Here is a 17,324-nt window from a genome sequence, read left to right as displayed (position 1 = left end):
TGTCTGGCTAATTGCCCTCAACTCATATTTTGGGCTATCATTGTGACCTTGCTGTGCTACTAATCTCTGTCCTTTTATATGCTTCTCCTTGCCAGCTGTTTGCTCTAATATAAAGTAACTGGGTATTATGTACCCATGTACATTTTATCATTCCCTAATTTCTCTGCCATGTTTCACTGGATATACAATTTGTCTATCTCCCATTCACAAGAACATAGAAACCTATTATGTCTGTTACAAAAGTGTTTGCATCCCTAAAGACATATGGCATCCATCAGCAAGGTTGATGGGATAAACTAGAATTTCTTTAGAAGAGGTGACCTACAAAAACAGATAAGAGATCCATGACATCCTTTTTGGACACTCTAATTCTAATGAAGTTTACCTTACAAATCGCCATGTGTTCTCTCAAACTGAATTTAAAAAATACTATTGGAGCAACTTTCTTAATGCTCTGTGTATCACTGTATCTTTTTATAATATATTTGAGTTCCATTTTCTATCTCAAAGTAAAATAAAATCACATGTAAGATTTACCTTCTTTCATTCATCTTACAATTTTAGTCTTGTCATGAGTGATTCTAATGGGCTGATTTCCTCTTATACTTTCTTAGCATTCTAATAGGAAGGGGACTTTTTAGAGAAGCAAATATCATCAGATTGACAGGATATTCTGTAATAAATTAACCACTTATAAAATTAATCCAACTCAACCTGCATTAGCATGTATCACTATGCATTATATCAATGCATGTGTCGTTAATTTCTTGTGATTGTTCAAAAAACCAATAATACAAAGCAAATACAATTCCAAATATTTGCAATGTAAAATAATCTCATTTAGAAAGATGAAGGATTTCATTAGGTTGATGAAAATGATGCTGTGGCTGCTGCTGATGGAAGACTGTTTCAATTACAGATAAAAACCATTGACAAATGAGAATTCATAAGATATAAATCAATTAAAGACAAGAATACTGACACACTTAGGTTTTAGGAGCTTTCAAAAGAGAGTGATTTGAATATGAAAGGATTGAAATGAATCTCTGAGAAAGTGAAAAATATACTTGAATAGTTTTTATATAGATTGATCATTTGAGGGGAATGCTACAAATTAAACATAGGTGAAGGACATCATAGCTTGCTATAATTATTATTATTGTTTTTGGTAGAAAAAATAACTTGTGAAAGCAAATCAATACTTGATTCAAGAGTCTGCTTAAGTGGTGCCTAGGTGGCTCAGTCAGTTAAGCATCCCACTCTTGGTTCTTCTCAGGTCATGATCTCCTTGTTCATGTGTTCAAGCCCTGCATGGGGCTCTGCTCTGGCAGCATGGAGCCTGCTAGGGGTTTGCTCTCTCTGCCCCTCCCCTGCTTTCTTGCTTACTGTCTCTCAAAATAAAGAAACACTTAAAAAAGAAAGAAAGAAAATGTATTGGTCTGCGAAATGCAAAAGTTAAAGAAAAAAAGAGTTGGCTTAAGATCACAGACTCTGGAACTAGACTGCTGGAGTTCCTCCATACTTGCCTTTTCATCTATAAATTGTGAATAATTACAGCACTTTTCTCATTGGGTTGATATGGGGGTTAATGGAGTTAATAAAAATAAAAGTCTTCAGAATAGTACCTGTCACATTGGAAGTTCAATGTGAGTGGTAGTTTTTCTCTTGTTAAAAACTAGTGAGCACTTGGAATTTTATCCTAAGTTTTACAATATAAAATAAAGTATGCATTTTCATAGTTTTCATATTTTTAGTTTCATCTTTCAGAAAAAAAGACCTAAATCACACTCTTTGTCCATAATATACCATGAAATTCTATTTTTAAGTCCGTTCCTTTCGAGGTCTTTATCTACTACTAATATTTTCAAATAACAGAAATCTCCCCTGTGTCATAAAAATGCACTCTATGTTTATCATCTGGTTATAATCAAAGTAATAATGTAAATGGTCATCAGTAGTATATTAGTTATGCACCACTCTTCCTAAATATATTCATGTGTTTATGTTTCTCTAACTTTATTCAGTTATCTGCAGAAAGTCCCTTTAATGGTCTGTCTTCAACACAGATGTGGTAGGTGTAACTGACAGAAAATTGTCAAGAAATCCTCCAAGTACAGAAAGGAGATTTGACAAAGTCGCATTATTCCAAAGAATGCTGATGTATAGAGGGCTTTCTGTCTACAACTTGTACACATGCTGGTTACACAGACATGCACAGGAGCACATGTCTGATGTACTGAATAAAAATTTCACATCTCTTTTTTTTGTGTTTAATTTACAAATTAATTTAACTCTCTTAATTTTGATTCTCTGTTCACTAAGTGTTAATCTAGCTGTGTGAAAGGTAGTCCTTTCACATGATAGAGCATCTTCATTCGTCACATTTCACTCAACAAATTCATACCATGTTGCATTTATTTATTCATTCATTCATTCATTCCAGCTCTCACAATAGTGAAAAAAGGAAATATAGTGTATTAAGAATAAATTGACATATGTAAAAATAATCTAGGGAAAAAAAATAAACAGTCCTCTGTCAAGAAGTAGAAAGCATATGTATTACAAGGAAAGTAAAAGCAGGTCAACTTAGCACCACCATTATCAGCAGGATACAGTGGAAATTGTATACTTCGCTCTTAAATTGATCACAAAAACGCAATGGGCCTGTTTTAAAAATTGAAAGGAGGGGCGCCTGGGTGGCGCAGTCGGTTGAGCGGCCGACTTCAGCCAGGTCACGATCTCGCGTTCCGTGAGTTCGAGCCCCGCGTCGGGCTCTGGGCTGATGGCTCAGAACCTGGAGCCTGTTCCCAATTCTGTGTCTCCCTCTCTCTCTGCCCCTCCCCCGTTCATGCTCTGTCTCTCTCTGTCCCAAAAATAAATAAACTTTGAAAAAAAATTATTAAAAAAAAAATTTGAAAGGAAATTTGAGAGGTTCAATAATAATAGTTGCCAATGAAGTCCTATGCAGGCTCTAAACAGGAGCCTAAGGTAGCAAACTGTGCATAGTATTGCAATGTATTGATAATAAATGGGATTGAAAGCATGGGTTTATTTTGGTTTCAGGGAGGCAATCTATAGGACAACTTCAAGAGAGGCACTTGAAAAGATCTTCGTTTACTCCTGGGTGGAGTAAAAGAAATAATAAAGGAGAAGTGGAAATGGATATTAGTTTGTATACATATGTAAATGTTTATATATATATGTGTGTACACACACACACACACACACACACAAACACACACCTATATTGAAGCCTGCGTGCTTAAACACTTATAGGAACTGCAGACAATTTATTTCTAGTCAGGTCAGTGTAGAATAGTAGCCAACGTTGCCTCAACTCTTCTGAGCATCATTACTTGGAGGAAATCATGGAAAACCATAAGGCCAAACTCCCCTTTCTGTGTTCCAGGGAAGTGAAAGAAGGATCAGAGCAGACAAAGCCATATGTTGCATTCACAGCTCTTATTTCCTTGGCCACGTCCAGGAGAGCTGGCATCTCCACCTGGAATTTTTAATACTGATAAAACTATCTGGTATACCATAACCACTGATGGTTGTTGAATGTGGTAGAAGGCATTCTAAACTACAATTTGTTCTAAAAAAATGAATCACATTTGAATTTATTCGACCTTAGCTCATAAACATGTATTTATTTTTAATACCTTAAAGTATTTGCTTAAAAGCTATAGCTTCTCAAAAATTCCAGTTTCTTCATGACACTTCCTGGAGAAAGGCAGAAGTGCAGAAGCAGCCTTCAAAATTTCTGCAGCTTTGCTCATTGTTTTAAAAAGAATTATATGAAGAATGACACATACCCCTTTAGGAATCTAAAATAAATGATTTTGCATAATTAACAATTCGTTTTCTTAAAGCTTAATAAAAGAGGGCTGCTAAACAATTAATTACTCATGTTTAATTTATGACCAATTTATGCAAATGTTACTTGTAATTAGAAATGTATAAGATAAGTATGTACTTCAAATTCAAATGGGGGAAGATGAGCTACGTTATCTTGAGGCTAATTCCCAGAGGCTATTACATACCTTTTTCTTCTCCAGGGCTGTGTGGATGAAACTATTTCCTAGCATTGGAAGAGATTTTTTACACACTCCTGTTATTACCGAGAAGTAGCTTAAGCAAAGAAAATCAGATTCATTCTATTTCAAGCGAGGAGAGATTTGTTCAGCCTCTGCCTCTCTAACTATGACTGATCATATGACTGTATTTCTTTGTATTTTCAGCATTATGTGGAGGAGATGTTAGAGGGCCTAGTGGAACAATATTATCACCTGGTTACCCGGAATTTTATCCAAATTCTCTGAATTGTACGTGGACTGTTGATGTAACTCATGGAAAAGGTAATTTGCCTCATGCAATGATAATTGGACTATCTTCTGAATTCTCATTGCATCTATTTTTATTTCATTGTCCTTTACAATGTCATTTTGCATGAGCAAAAACAGATCAGTACTAAAATATGCTAACACAAAATTCAATCTGAGTAACCGGAGCAGAGGATTATATTTACTTTTCCATAGTGTTAAATACACTTATGTTTTTACCAGAAGGGTAATGTAAGAGATATTTATTTGCTTTTGGTATATTAGACTAATGTTATTGGGTATTTTCATGTCAACAAAATCTCCAACATGATGGCTTTTGTCTCTCTCACGGTATTAAGAGGTTGATTTAAAAGTTCCACAGGCAATAGGAAGATGATCTGAAGAGCTGAGCCAATTGTAAAGCAAACATGACATCTTTAAATACATTGTTTTTAACATGTTTATGATTGTTTATGATAATTATATTCGTCATATGAATTTACAACCATTCCAGAAATACTTGTATATCATTTTTCTGTTAGAACTGCAGATATATCTCACATAACTGAATGGGAATCTAAAATTGCACTGTTCGTATGATCGTTGTTAATAAATGTCTGTTGAACAAATAAATGAAAGGTTCTGTAGACCTAAATATGGTTCATTCAGGCAATACAACCAAACTTCTAAGCTTGCAGAAGTAATTAAGGCAACACCTTAGTGGGAAAATAGCGATCCTAATGTATCGAAACAAAAATGGATTAAGATTATTTCCCTAAAGATCTATGTGCTAATCTTTTAAAAACGGGTACATTTATTCATTTTAAAAACTGCTCTGGAGAAGTAGTTTTCCTTTTAGCTCTGTTGTTAAATTGTTCCTATTGATTTTTACTATTATTCTGTACTTACTGATTTTACTATAGAAAACCTTAAAAAAACAATCTCAGTAATGGAAAGATGCTATTACAATTTTTAAAATTAAAGCTTATGTTTAATACATTTGAATTCACTGTGTTTTCACAAATGAAGTTTGCCTCTATTAAAATTATACATCATTTTATTGCGGGTGAGGATTATATTGGAATTATTATTATAATGAAATTAAAAATTGTTGAGAAAAAAGTTAAAATGAGTATTCTGGTACTGAACAGCAGGAACAAAGTAGAAGACTTTGTAAACTGTGGTTTTTGTTGTTCTCCATAATACGAGACTCTTTGCTGGAAGTTAACCGGAGCATCCTATTATTCCAGTGTGCAGTGGATTAATGGAGTTTAAAATAAGCTTCCTTGTATTATACAAGAAAATGGAAGGCTACATACTGCTTGCTATGTAAATAGAGGTTTAATTAACACTTAAGGTTTTGCGTCTTCACAGGTTGCAAGTGTTAATTAAATCTGTATTTACATGGCAAGAAATGCAGATTTAGATGCTTTCCTTTAAGAGCCAACAAAATTTGTTGGAAGTACAACTACTCCAAAGGGTAACCAAAGTTATATGAAGGATAATCTCTTAAAGTTGGGAAGAATTGGCAAGGTAATACAGTGTAACCTGTCACCTAGTATACCACTTTCTATAGCGTTCCAGAAAGATGATGAACTGGCCTGATATTGACACTTGTGTCGAAAGGAAACTTCTTTCTTGGGAAAATTTGCTCAAGTTTTGTACAATTCTAAATGTTTGAAAATTATTCTGCAACTGTTATTCCTGTTCTGCCCTCTGGAGTTAGACAAATCAACCCAAACAACAACCTCATCCTTTCTCCACCCTAACTCTGCAACACACCAAGTCACTTGACTGTGCCCATGACGTTTTCATGTCTGCTGCCCCCATGATCATGCGATCATGGTCAAGAAAACCTTTATCCCAGGGTCTTCTTCCCAGACCTCATTTCCTTCAATTTTTTATCACAAGATATTTTCATTGCCATTGCCATTCTAATCACCATTCTCTGGATGTCTTCCAGTTTATTGATATCCAGAGATATCAACATCCTTCCAAAATGTGTTTTTCCAGAAGAAAACACAATATGGCATTATTTAACTCCAGAAATATTTTCCATTAATGAAGCCCGTCCATGTTTGTTAATTTTTGTTGCTGTTATATCATAATACTCATTTAAAGTCCAAATCCTAAAATTGTATGTTTGTACAGTTGATTTTTTTTCGATCTTCACTGCAAGCCCCTTTTTTAAGAATTGATTTTATCAAGGATCAGTAGAATCTTGCAAACACCTTGTGAAGTCATGTAGGTGTTATTTGTATTTTATAGACAAGAATCTGAACTCACTAGACTAGGTTATTTATTATACACTCAAAGTCAAGGTGCCTGTGAAGATTAGACAAAGAACTTGAACATACATCCTATGACTCCACATCAAGTGCTCTTTTTTCTGAAAGCACATTACCTCCCTGCCTATATTTATATATTTCATTGTCATTTCTATGTCTTCATCACCACTCCCCATAATCCTGTTTTTTGTTTGTTTTTGTTTTGCTTATATCTCTTCCATTTGCTTAACCTTGAAATGACTCCTTAACATTTATCCTGATTCAATAGCCCTAGTGGAGGGCAGTTGAGGCTTTTATGTTTACCCCACTTATATTTTATCATATTAGTCTTTATCCAGAGTTTTTGTGAGATCGTTTTGAAACAACTTACATTGTATTTATATTTATATCTATTGCCAGAATTTTCTTAAATACTCATGATCATCAGGACTTTAGGGGTTTATACGATCTTGACTAGAACAGATCTAAGTATCTAAATATTTAAGATATAAGATACTTTAAACATACCATCAGTAACCCCTTCACCACTTAACACTAAGTCAAGGTGTTCAAATACAAACAGTTGTTTCAAATTCAGTTAACCATGGTATCATCCAGCCTATATTGCTCCTTATTTACAATGATACCATAAGAGATTTTCCTGAGACATATTTCAGAAATCAAGATGCTTATTATGTGTTCTAGGGGCGCCTGGGTGACTTAGTTGGTTAAGCCTCCAACTTCAGCTCAGGTCGTGATCTCACGGCTGATGGGTTCGAGCCCCACATTGGGCTCTGTTCTGACAGCTCGGAGCCTGGAGCCTGCTTCACATTCTGTGTTCCCCTCTTTCCGTCCCTCCCCTGCTCGCATTCTGTCTGTCTGTCTGTCTCTCTCTCAAATAAATAAATAAATATTAATTATGTGTTCTAGTCCACTAGAGATCTGAGGCGGGGATGGTAGAGGACTATATTCGAAACAAAACAAACAAAACAAACAAAACAAAACAAAAAAACCTTGAGCTTTTAAAGGTAGATTTGTCACTAGATAAAGCACAGTCTAATCCAATCTTAAAAACTTAAGGATCAGAAAAAAGACACACACGAGTCTAAATGACACCGTCAATGTCATGGTTGGTGACATAACTATAACTGAAATCTAGATATTCATGATATTTTGATTTTAAGCCCAAATCTTTCCCATTATGTCTGTAACAGTAATTGCCTTCATAAACCTTCTTTAATGATCACTTTTCTGAGAAGATACTATGATGTTGAAACCACTGGCTTGTCCTCACTACTCCTCAAATATCCACTGCTCTATTAAGATTGTGTGTCCCGGGGCGCCTGGGTGGCGCAGTCGGTTAAGCGTCCGACCAGCCAGGTCACGATCTCGCGGTCCGTGAGTTCGAGCCCCGCGTCAGGCTCTGGGCTGATGGCTCAGAGCCTGGAGCCTGTTTCTGATTCTGTGTCTCCCTCTCTCTCTGCCCCTCCCCCATTCATGCTCTGTGTCTCTCTATCCCAAAAATAAATAAACGTTGAAAAAAAAATTTTTTTTTAAAAAATAAAAAAAAGATTGTGTGTCCTTACCTATCTGCCCCTTCTTCTTGTAATATCTATCCTCGAGCTGCTCCTCTACAAAATTCTGCTCATTTCTGAGATTCCTTGCCTTCGGAAGCCTCTGCTGACCCTTCTGACAAGTGGGTTACTTCTGTTTCTATCCTGCTGTCCTGACTTATATTAATCACCTTTATAGTACTTAGCAGAATGTTTGAACTTTCCCTCAGATAGACCAGGAGTTATTCACGGTCTTCTAAATCTTTATATTCTGTAATGCATACGGTATAGGAGTCCCTTAGTACAATTTTCTTACTTGGATTCATTGACCTTTAGCAGAATTTTGAAGGTCTTACCTTGTTGTGATGTAATAAAAATAGATTTTATTGTTTAAATCATAATCTGACAAATAGAAGTTTCCTTTTATAAAGTGGCTGGCTAGGATGGAGTGACAAAAAAAAAAAACAGTCAGTTCTCATGTTGAATAATAACAATAGCTAACATCTGCTGAGCCCTTCTTCTGTGCAAAGCACTGTGTCAAGCCATCCCCATATATCGGGTCATTTACACTTAAAGTCAACCCTAGAACACCATTTTACAAATGAAAAAAGTAAGTCTTAGAAAGGCAAGGTTACACTCAACAATGGGCTTCTTAATACCGTCATCTAACAAAATGTTTAATTTTCCCACATATTAACTTAGTGCATAGGAGAGTAAATGCATTTTGCTAAAAATATATGTTATGTGCAAAAAAAATTTTTCTTGTCATTTGTCCATCTACTTTCCTATTCTCTAGTTTTTCTTAGTTTTATTCCATAGTAAATGTCAAATTGGCTTATCTAAATTTCAACTTTTATGTTGTTTTATAAATATAGATAACAATTACTCTAGATGGCAAAGCATTGTCTCCTTGCCATACCTACACGCAACATTTTTATTTGCATCTAGCTAGGGCCAATTACCACTTTTATACTGAAGAACATTTCAACAACTGACTCAATTTCTGGACTCCTTCTATGAGGGCTCTTAGATTCCTGCTCATTGTGGAGAGGAAAACAAAACAACTTACATACTTAAAAAGAGTTTGAAAAATAATATTGTTGTATATTTCAAATCTTTTCCAAATCCAAATCACTGGCCTATTATGCAATAATAACCTTGTCTTATAATTGCTTATGTTTTCAGTGTATTTGGTCTCATTTTATATCCTTTTTTTTTAAAGCAATGAAGAGTGGAAGCATATTCAGCATTTTGAGCTACAATGTCAATGAATAATATTAAAGAATGTTACTTATCATACTCTGGGTTTTGGGATTTTTTAATACATATATTAATGATTTTTTTTTTTGGTTAACTTAAAAAAAATACTTCAAGGGAAAGATGAATGTGGTAGTCATCCTTTATTTCACATAGTACCTTACCCACAATAGGAGGGTTTTGTGTGGGTGTGTGTATAACTGTTAGTCTTTAACATCTATTTTGGACAATATCATTAAAAACTCATGTAAGACCACAAGGCAATGCCACACCATACTCATCAGAATGGAACGAATGAAAAGAAAAATGAACTACTGACAAAGATACAAAGCAACCAGATTTGGCAATGGAAATGTAAATTGACACAGCCACTTTTTAAAGCAGTATCTATTAGAGCTACTGTTGATGACCCAGTAATGGGGCATGACCCAGTATTTATTTCCACTCCTAGCTATGTCCCCAACAGAAATAGATCTTCTTCAGAAGACATACTTGAATATTCACAACACCATCTGCATTCATGCTAAAACACAAAGTACCTAAATGACCATCAAATGTTGAACAGATAAATGAATATGGTGTCTTCACAAAATTAAATGCTATACTATATATTACTGAAAATAAATAACTCACAACCACATGCAAAAATAGCGATGGATCTCACATACCTCATGTTGAGTAAAACTCAGACCCAGAAGAGTATATGTTATATGAATCCATTATATAAACTACAAAACATTTATATAAGGCAGCAAAATTAGCCTATGCTACTAGAAGTTGAGTGAGTGGTTACTTTTGGCAAAGTGAAGTGATAGAAAAGTTTCACAAAAGAGGCTCTGCTGGTGGTAATGTTGTGTCTGTTGATCTAGCTGTATTTGCAAAAAATGAGTTTAGTTTGTGAATTTCAGGGATCTGAACAATTATATGTGTAATTTTCAGTATGTTATACACACAGGTTGAAGTGTGTGAAAAATAGTCATTATATTCATTCAACAGTTTCTCCCTATGCCTGCTATATATTTCTCTTCTAGAGTTAAGCATCTTTGGAAGTTGTGTGTTGTATCACTAAGCACTGTTTTTGTGTTGTTTGAGGAGATTGAAGGAGGAATTGAAGGAGACATGTAAAGTATTTGCCAGAAAGCTGCACTTCTATATAAATAAAGCATATGAATTTTCCTTGATATTTTCAGAAAACTCAGGTGATTTCTTTTCAGGCATTGATTTTTAAATTTTATTTCCAAGCAGTTTCCAAAACATGACTCACTACATGTCTTATAAGAAAGCTAAAAGGAAAAAAAAAAGATTTTATTAGATGATACACTTGGAATATTTTATAGCAGTGCTTTTCATTTTCAGAGAATTTAATTACAAGGCAAGTCCTGGTTTTAGTTAGTTTGGTAACTTTCTGTGTTTTACCGATATACTTTGTGAGTCTAATTTTCCTCTGTTTCTTAATAGGTGTGCAGTTCAATTTTCACACCTTCCATTTGGAAGACCATCACGACTATTTACTGATCACAGAGAATGGTAGTTTTACCCAACCACTGGCACGCCTTACTGGTTCAGAACTTCCTTCAACAATCAATGCTGGTCTCTATGGAAATTTCAGAGCTCAATTGCGCTTCATTTCAGATTTTTCAATATCATATGAAGGATTCAATATTACATTCTCTGGTAAGAAAATAGACCAATTAAAAAAGCTTTTGTAACAAAGTCAGTTTTTTTTTAAAGTATGAGCATAATTTAGGTATGGCGAGACAGGGAAAAAATGACAGACAAGATGGAGCAGGGGGAAACAAATCTCTATCAATAAATTTTAAGGGAAGTTTGAAATACTTTGAAGATTGTCTATAGTAGTACATTTAAGAGAACCTTTAAACAAAAGCTAAATAAATAAATGAATGAATTGCTAGAAACTCTAAGTAGATTAATTACACTTCTTTAACTTGCATTCCTACAAAATTCTAACAGAGGGCAAAAGTAGCTAAAATGCTTAGTGAACTTAAAATGGAAATTCAAATATATATTTTAGTTAGACTCAAATCAATATGAATTAAACCAGTGATATTCTATTTTTTATGTGTCTTAGAAAAGGTATGGTTTACAGGCCAAGATTAAGGTAAACTCAATTTAATGATTTGGAAACAGATGATCTAGAAAAAATTAATGTGGTTATCCCTCTATTCTAGAATAACCTCATCTAGAGACAACATTATAATTTGGAATCCAGGAAAAAAATTTGTACAACCAAAGTGAATAAAAAGTTTTGTATCAGTTAGAGTTCCACTTTCTAGTGAATGGAATAATGAGGCAAGTAGTTATTTCTGAATACAGAGATATTAATAAGTAAATCTTATGTCCACTTGCTAAAATTAAAATTGTAATATTATAATTATATATATTTATTATATAATGTATATACATAAAATCACACAAATGCTAACCTTGTTTTCAGTTCTTACTCTAGTATTTGCATGGAAGTACTTCTAAAATAATTAAGGTATTCTGTAATGAATAGTATATGAGCATAATCAGTTTTAACCTAGAATGTTAAAAGTATATCCAAATACATTTTTTAAACAATAGAATAATACATCAACATGGAATAATCCCTTTTGTTCTCCATTGAAATTACAAGGTAAGTGCATGCCCTGGGAATATTTTTAGATAAGCTACGTCTTCTTAGAATGGTAAAAAAAATTATAATGTTGTTTAATCAACGCTACTCTGTTATACCTTGAAGAGTGTTCAGCTGTTCATTTTCATGATGTTCATTCATTGCTGGCGGAAATTGTCTTATATAAATCTATAATGTAACAATTTTCAGCATGTGGGCATTTCAGTCTTACATAAACCATTGCCTTTTGAACCCCTGTGTTTTTCAGAATATGGATTAATAGAACTCTTTGTAGAGGAGAGGCGAAGAGACTTTGTCATTTAGATTAAAACCATTAAGTAAAATGCATTTCAAAAGTGCAAATGATCTCATCCAAAATGTTATTTTGTGTTTGAAAATATGCATCTCTTATGCTATTATTATAAGTCAAAATCAGTGAAATGGAAATGTTTCTAACGCAGAGAAAAGAATAGGAGATAAATAGCTACATTTTCAATTTATCACTCGGAAGGTGACATTTTCTCATTTATATTGAATTTCACACATAAAAGTATTTATTAAGCTATTAGATCTTTCACAAAAAGAAGAAAAGTATGTGTGTCATTAGCATGCTTCACTTATTAAATGTCTGACTAAGCCCGGGAGCATCCAGTTTGCAAACAACAGCAATATATCCTTAAAAGTGAATACTATCATTTTCTTCGTCCTTCTCTCCATCTAATTTACAGAATATAACCTCGAACCTTGTGAAGATCCTGGAATTCCTCAATATGGTAACCGAATCGGGTTCAGCTTTGGGGTTGGTGACACTTTGACCTTCTCATGCTCATCAGGTTACCGCCTGGAAGGGACGTCAGAGATCATCTGTCTTGGTGGTGGCCGACGGGTGTGGAGTGCACCTCTGCCAAGGTGTGTGGGTACGTGGTCAGCTGCTTTCATTTGCTTGTATGTGAGTCACTGTCCATGGAGTTGCATGGTTATACACCCTTTGTTCTTTTATGATCTGCTGAATTTCTTCATTTATTTCATATCGGTTATTTCTATTTGTTTTTCCACTTGGCAATCTGGTGTACCTCAGTTAACTTCTCAACTGCTCCATTTAAGCGACCGTGCTTCTAAATTTGTTTTCAGATGAAGGGGAAAAGGAATCAATAGATATATAAATAGATGATTGATAGATAGCTGATAGAAGAGGATAGGTGAGAGAAAGATAATCGTATTTTGAGAACTTACAGAACATTTCATTCTTATATTCTATTGAGAGATGATTTCCCATGGCTTACAACTGAAGTTGTGGCGCTATTTTGCAATTTAGGATTCACATTCATGAAAGATGATCATGAAAGAAAATATGGCAAGTAAATAATAGATAATTTGAGGGCTATCAAGGCATGTATTGACTCAATATGTACAATCTATATAATTACTCTATTATGATCAATGAATTAAGCTGGCAATTCATTTTATATTGTGAAATAAAGCCTAACAATAGTTACAGTATTGCAGTTTGGAGCCACCACCCACACCAACCTTTGAAAATTAATATTTTAACTGATGAAAAGAAAAAAAAAAGATTTTTCCATAGGTAAAATGAAGGACTTCTTTTTTTTAATGTTTTGTTTATTTTTGAGACAGAGACACAGCATGAGTGGGGGAGGGGCAGAGAGAGACAGAGACAGAATCCAGAACAGGCTCCAGGCTCTGAGCTGTCAGCGCAGAGCCCAATGAGGGGCTGGAACCCACAAACCGTGAGATCATGACCTGAGCTGAAGTTGGATGCTTAACAAACTGAGCCACCTGGGCGCCCCTGAAGGACTTTTGACGAAGACTTAAGTCATTTGCTATTTAAAGTAGGAAAGAAGGAGGGGCGCCTGGGTGGTGCAGTCGGTTAAGTGTCCGACTTCAGCCAGGTCGTGATCTCGCGGTCCGTGAGTTCGAGCCCCGCGTCGGGCTCTGGGCTGATGGCTCAGAGCCTGGAGCCTGTTTCCGATTCTGTGTCTCCCTCTCTCTCTGCCCCTCCCCCGTTCATGCTCTGTCTCTCTCTGTCCCAAAAATAAATAAACGTTGAAAAAAAATTTTTTTAAGTAGGAAAGAAGGAGGCAAAAATTTCTTTGGGTCATTAGCCATTCTCTGGTTGTCAGTATTTGCTTTGATGACAAAACTAGATACAAATGGTCATTTCATAATTATTTTATAAAGCTGTTAAAACTCTCAAAAGCATTTAATTTGAATTTACTTTAATTGTAAATGTAATTGTGGGTCGCAGATCGGTATAAGGTAGAATATGCTACCACTTCAGGCAAAGTGTTAGAGTTTTGATCTATGGTTCAAGACCTTGTCTTTTCTATGCAAGCAAAACACCCCAAAGATGAAAAAGAGAATGAACAAGATGCCCTCTATGAGTTACTCAATATATTATCGAGTACATGAAATGTGGGAGTTCCTGTGGGTCCCCAAATCGAGTAAGAAAACTATGATCTTCCAGGTTAATGTGGGTCTGAAGGCTTTTATAGTGATGAGATTGTTTTCACAGCCTCTGTGGGTTATATAACGGACAAGATGATATATAACAGATGAAAAAAATTTTTAAATCCTAGGCTTTTATAGAAATAGCACAAACAACCACAGAGGCTTGAAGTTGGGAGGCGATGAGCACATTCTCAGAGAATCTTTTCAGAAAGCTATGTACCGTGCAATCTTTCTGTTTTCGTTTGTTTTGTTGTTATTTTTTTTTCCTGCTATTGCCAGATTTGGAATTCCCCTCTTTACCTGAATTTCCCCCATTTTAATTTTTTTGCTGATGTGCATATTTTCAAAGGGCACTTAATGACAACCTTGGGAATAGTTCAAGTGAGGTCTATTGAGTGTGTGGGTTTAGATGGCAGTCATTTGATATTGGATTAATTTTTTTTTTTTTTTTATAAAAGGTAAAAGATTTCTTCTGGGTTAATTCACTCCTCTAAACTTCATTTTTTTTTTCATCTGTAAAATGGTTACAACAGTGGTACCTAGTTCATTGTTATGAGTTAGTTATGAGGATTAAGAGATTAGCCATGCCAGTCAGACACCTAATATAATCCCAGGAAAATAGGAAGGATTCAGAATTTAGATGTTATTATAACACTTACTATATTGACTATACTCTGCTATCTATCCAGCCCATCAATCTAGTTTATAAAACCGATTATAGTAGGGAAGGAATCCCATTTTATAAAACGCTAACATTTATGAGGGTCTATTAGGCTCTTTCATATATAGTTATCTCATTTAATCCTTACTCAAATTCTGCTATTATTATCCTCCCTCCCACCGCCATTTTTCATCAGAGTAATCTTAGCCTTAGAGATTTTAAATAACTTGCCCAAGATCCTCAAGTTTGTAAGTGGCAGATGTAAGGATTTGTATGAAGTTTTTCATATTCTAAAATCCAGCTTTTTCTCACTAGGTGGTTTTATCTCAAAAGGGTCCAGGCAAAGGTGAATCTTGAAGGACTCCTTAAGGACTCTAAGGCAGAGTTAATATTTTCTCTCAAAGTATCAAATACATACCAGGCAGGCTGTTACACAGGTTAAGACATTGTGTGTATATTTTTAAGGTTTAGTTCATATTTACAATAAACTTTAATAAATGGAGTTATGAAAATCTGACTTTGCAAAAAAATAACTTTAAGTTAGTTTTTGTTTTATTAAAGTATTTCTTTGAGACTAGGTTTATTTGCACCTAAATCTTTAATGGGAAGGATGAATAAAATCAACCTGTGGACAAATTTAGAAAGCAAATTATTGCCATGGGAATTTCCCCCCCACTTTCAAATAAGCTGTGCTTGCTTTTAAGCTTATTGAAATTTACAGTTAAGCCTACTGACTTTAATAAATTCCACTGTAGGTATACATTTAAGTTACAAGATGGGGAGAAATATTCCTTCAAATGAAATGACTTTTAAAAACTTTACTTCTCCAGTTTTCTTTTAACTTTTCTTCACTACTCTGCCTGTGCTTTAAAAGAAATGTGTTCCTTTTTGTATTTCTGGTTCCATGTATGCATATGTATATATTTCGTATTTTGTTATCTTTTCAAAGTTCACAGTCTTTCGTCACATAAAATGCAAATTATTTGTAAGTATTCATACGAACAGACCCAATTTTACCAATTCTCATTTATTTGGACAGTTTTTGTTTCTTTTTCGATTTTTTTGTACTTTTCATTTTATCTCTCATGCCAATTCCCTAGTCCATACTTGCTTAAAAACTGTTGTTTAGTCCTTAGCATTATCAACCTCATAGAAAGCCTATGTTATAGATAGTGGCCAAATTATAAATAGATTGTATTCCAAAACTTTGCTTCTGTTTCAGTTTTTTGGAATCTAAATGGTCTTTCCCTGGCACAAGGTTGCAAATGATGGATACATTCCCAGAACAAACCATAGATAAGGTTTCAAATGTTACATCAAATGGAAAGCTAATACTAACATTTACTAAAATGATTTATATATATATCTATCTATATCTATATCTATATCTATATCTATATCTATATCTATATATCTATATATATGTATATAGATATTTCTTAAGTTATGTAAGAAGGGGTCTGACACTTTGGACAGTAAAGCAACTGATATTCAAAACTAATTACAGAAACTTTGTATATGTTTAATTTTGATTCTTTGTTTAGTGTATTAATTGCTTGGTGTCTTTCAGTTTCTATTGGTAGGGTTTGGTAAAAATTACCTTAGTTGTGGATGGCAGACAAGTAATAAATAACATTTTCACTTAACTAGTTTTTCTGAGTAACCTCTATATTTATGTTTTAAGGTGATATTGTAACCACTAAAATAACACCATAATATGGTCTTCACAATCTATAAAGGATTATATCATGTAGTGTCTCATTCCAAAAATCCATCAATGCTGTGAAAGTAGATTTAATGTAACTGTTTTATCATGAAGATACAATGTGTATGAAAAACACAAACTTACAGTCCGAGCCATTGCTGTCAGAATGTTCTGAGTCCCAGGCTTGCGCTCAGTTTAGAGTAGCACACTGCTGTCTTTGACTGGAGGTTTCAATAAAGTTGGGAGGAAATCTGCTCTTAATTATCGTGGATACATGGCTTTGGAGAAGTCGTTACGTTGTCTTCTATTTTAATCAGAGGAAACTTCTTTGACCACGACCCATTTATCAGGGATTACTTACGTGCAGGGGAATTTGTAGAGGCAAGAGAAGAATCTTCATAGAAATTGAGAGCATTAAAGTGCAGAAGCAGGGATTTTTCTCCCTAAGAAGTGGTCCCCATTACCAGCACATA

The 17,324-nt window shown here is 34.4% G+C and overlaps 1 protein-coding gene across 4 annotated transcripts in view; it reads left to right on the top strand.

Annotated features, from left to right (window-relative positions):
- Nucleotides 1-17,324, top strand: part of CSMD3 (CUB and Sushi multiple domains 3) — a 1,253,459-nt gene that overhangs the window by 839,710 nt on the left and 396,425 nt on the right. For all 4 annotated transcript variants that reach the window (XM_040494274.1, XM_040494275.1, XM_040494273.1 and 1 more), the window contains 3 exons: nt 4,242-4,358; nt 10,858-11,073; nt 12,745-12,933. In XM_040494274.1, the coding sequence (XP_040350208.1) occupies nt 4,242-4,358; nt 10,858-11,073; nt 12,745-12,933 (522 nt within the window). The remainder of the gene's footprint in view (nt 1-4,241; nt 4,359-10,857; nt 11,074-12,744; nt 12,934-17,324) is intronic.

This window comes from Herpailurus yagouaroundi, unplaced genomic scaffold (assembly GCF_014898765.1).
Source record: "Herpailurus yagouaroundi ecotype Mexico unplaced genomic scaffold, PumYag 186, whole genome shotgun sequence".
Lineage (NCBI taxonomy): Eukaryota > Metazoa > Chordata > Mammalia > Carnivora > Felidae > Herpailurus > Herpailurus yagouaroundi.
The sequence above is the reverse complement of the archived record's forward strand: the minus strand, read 5'-3'. Positions and strand labels throughout refer to the sequence as shown.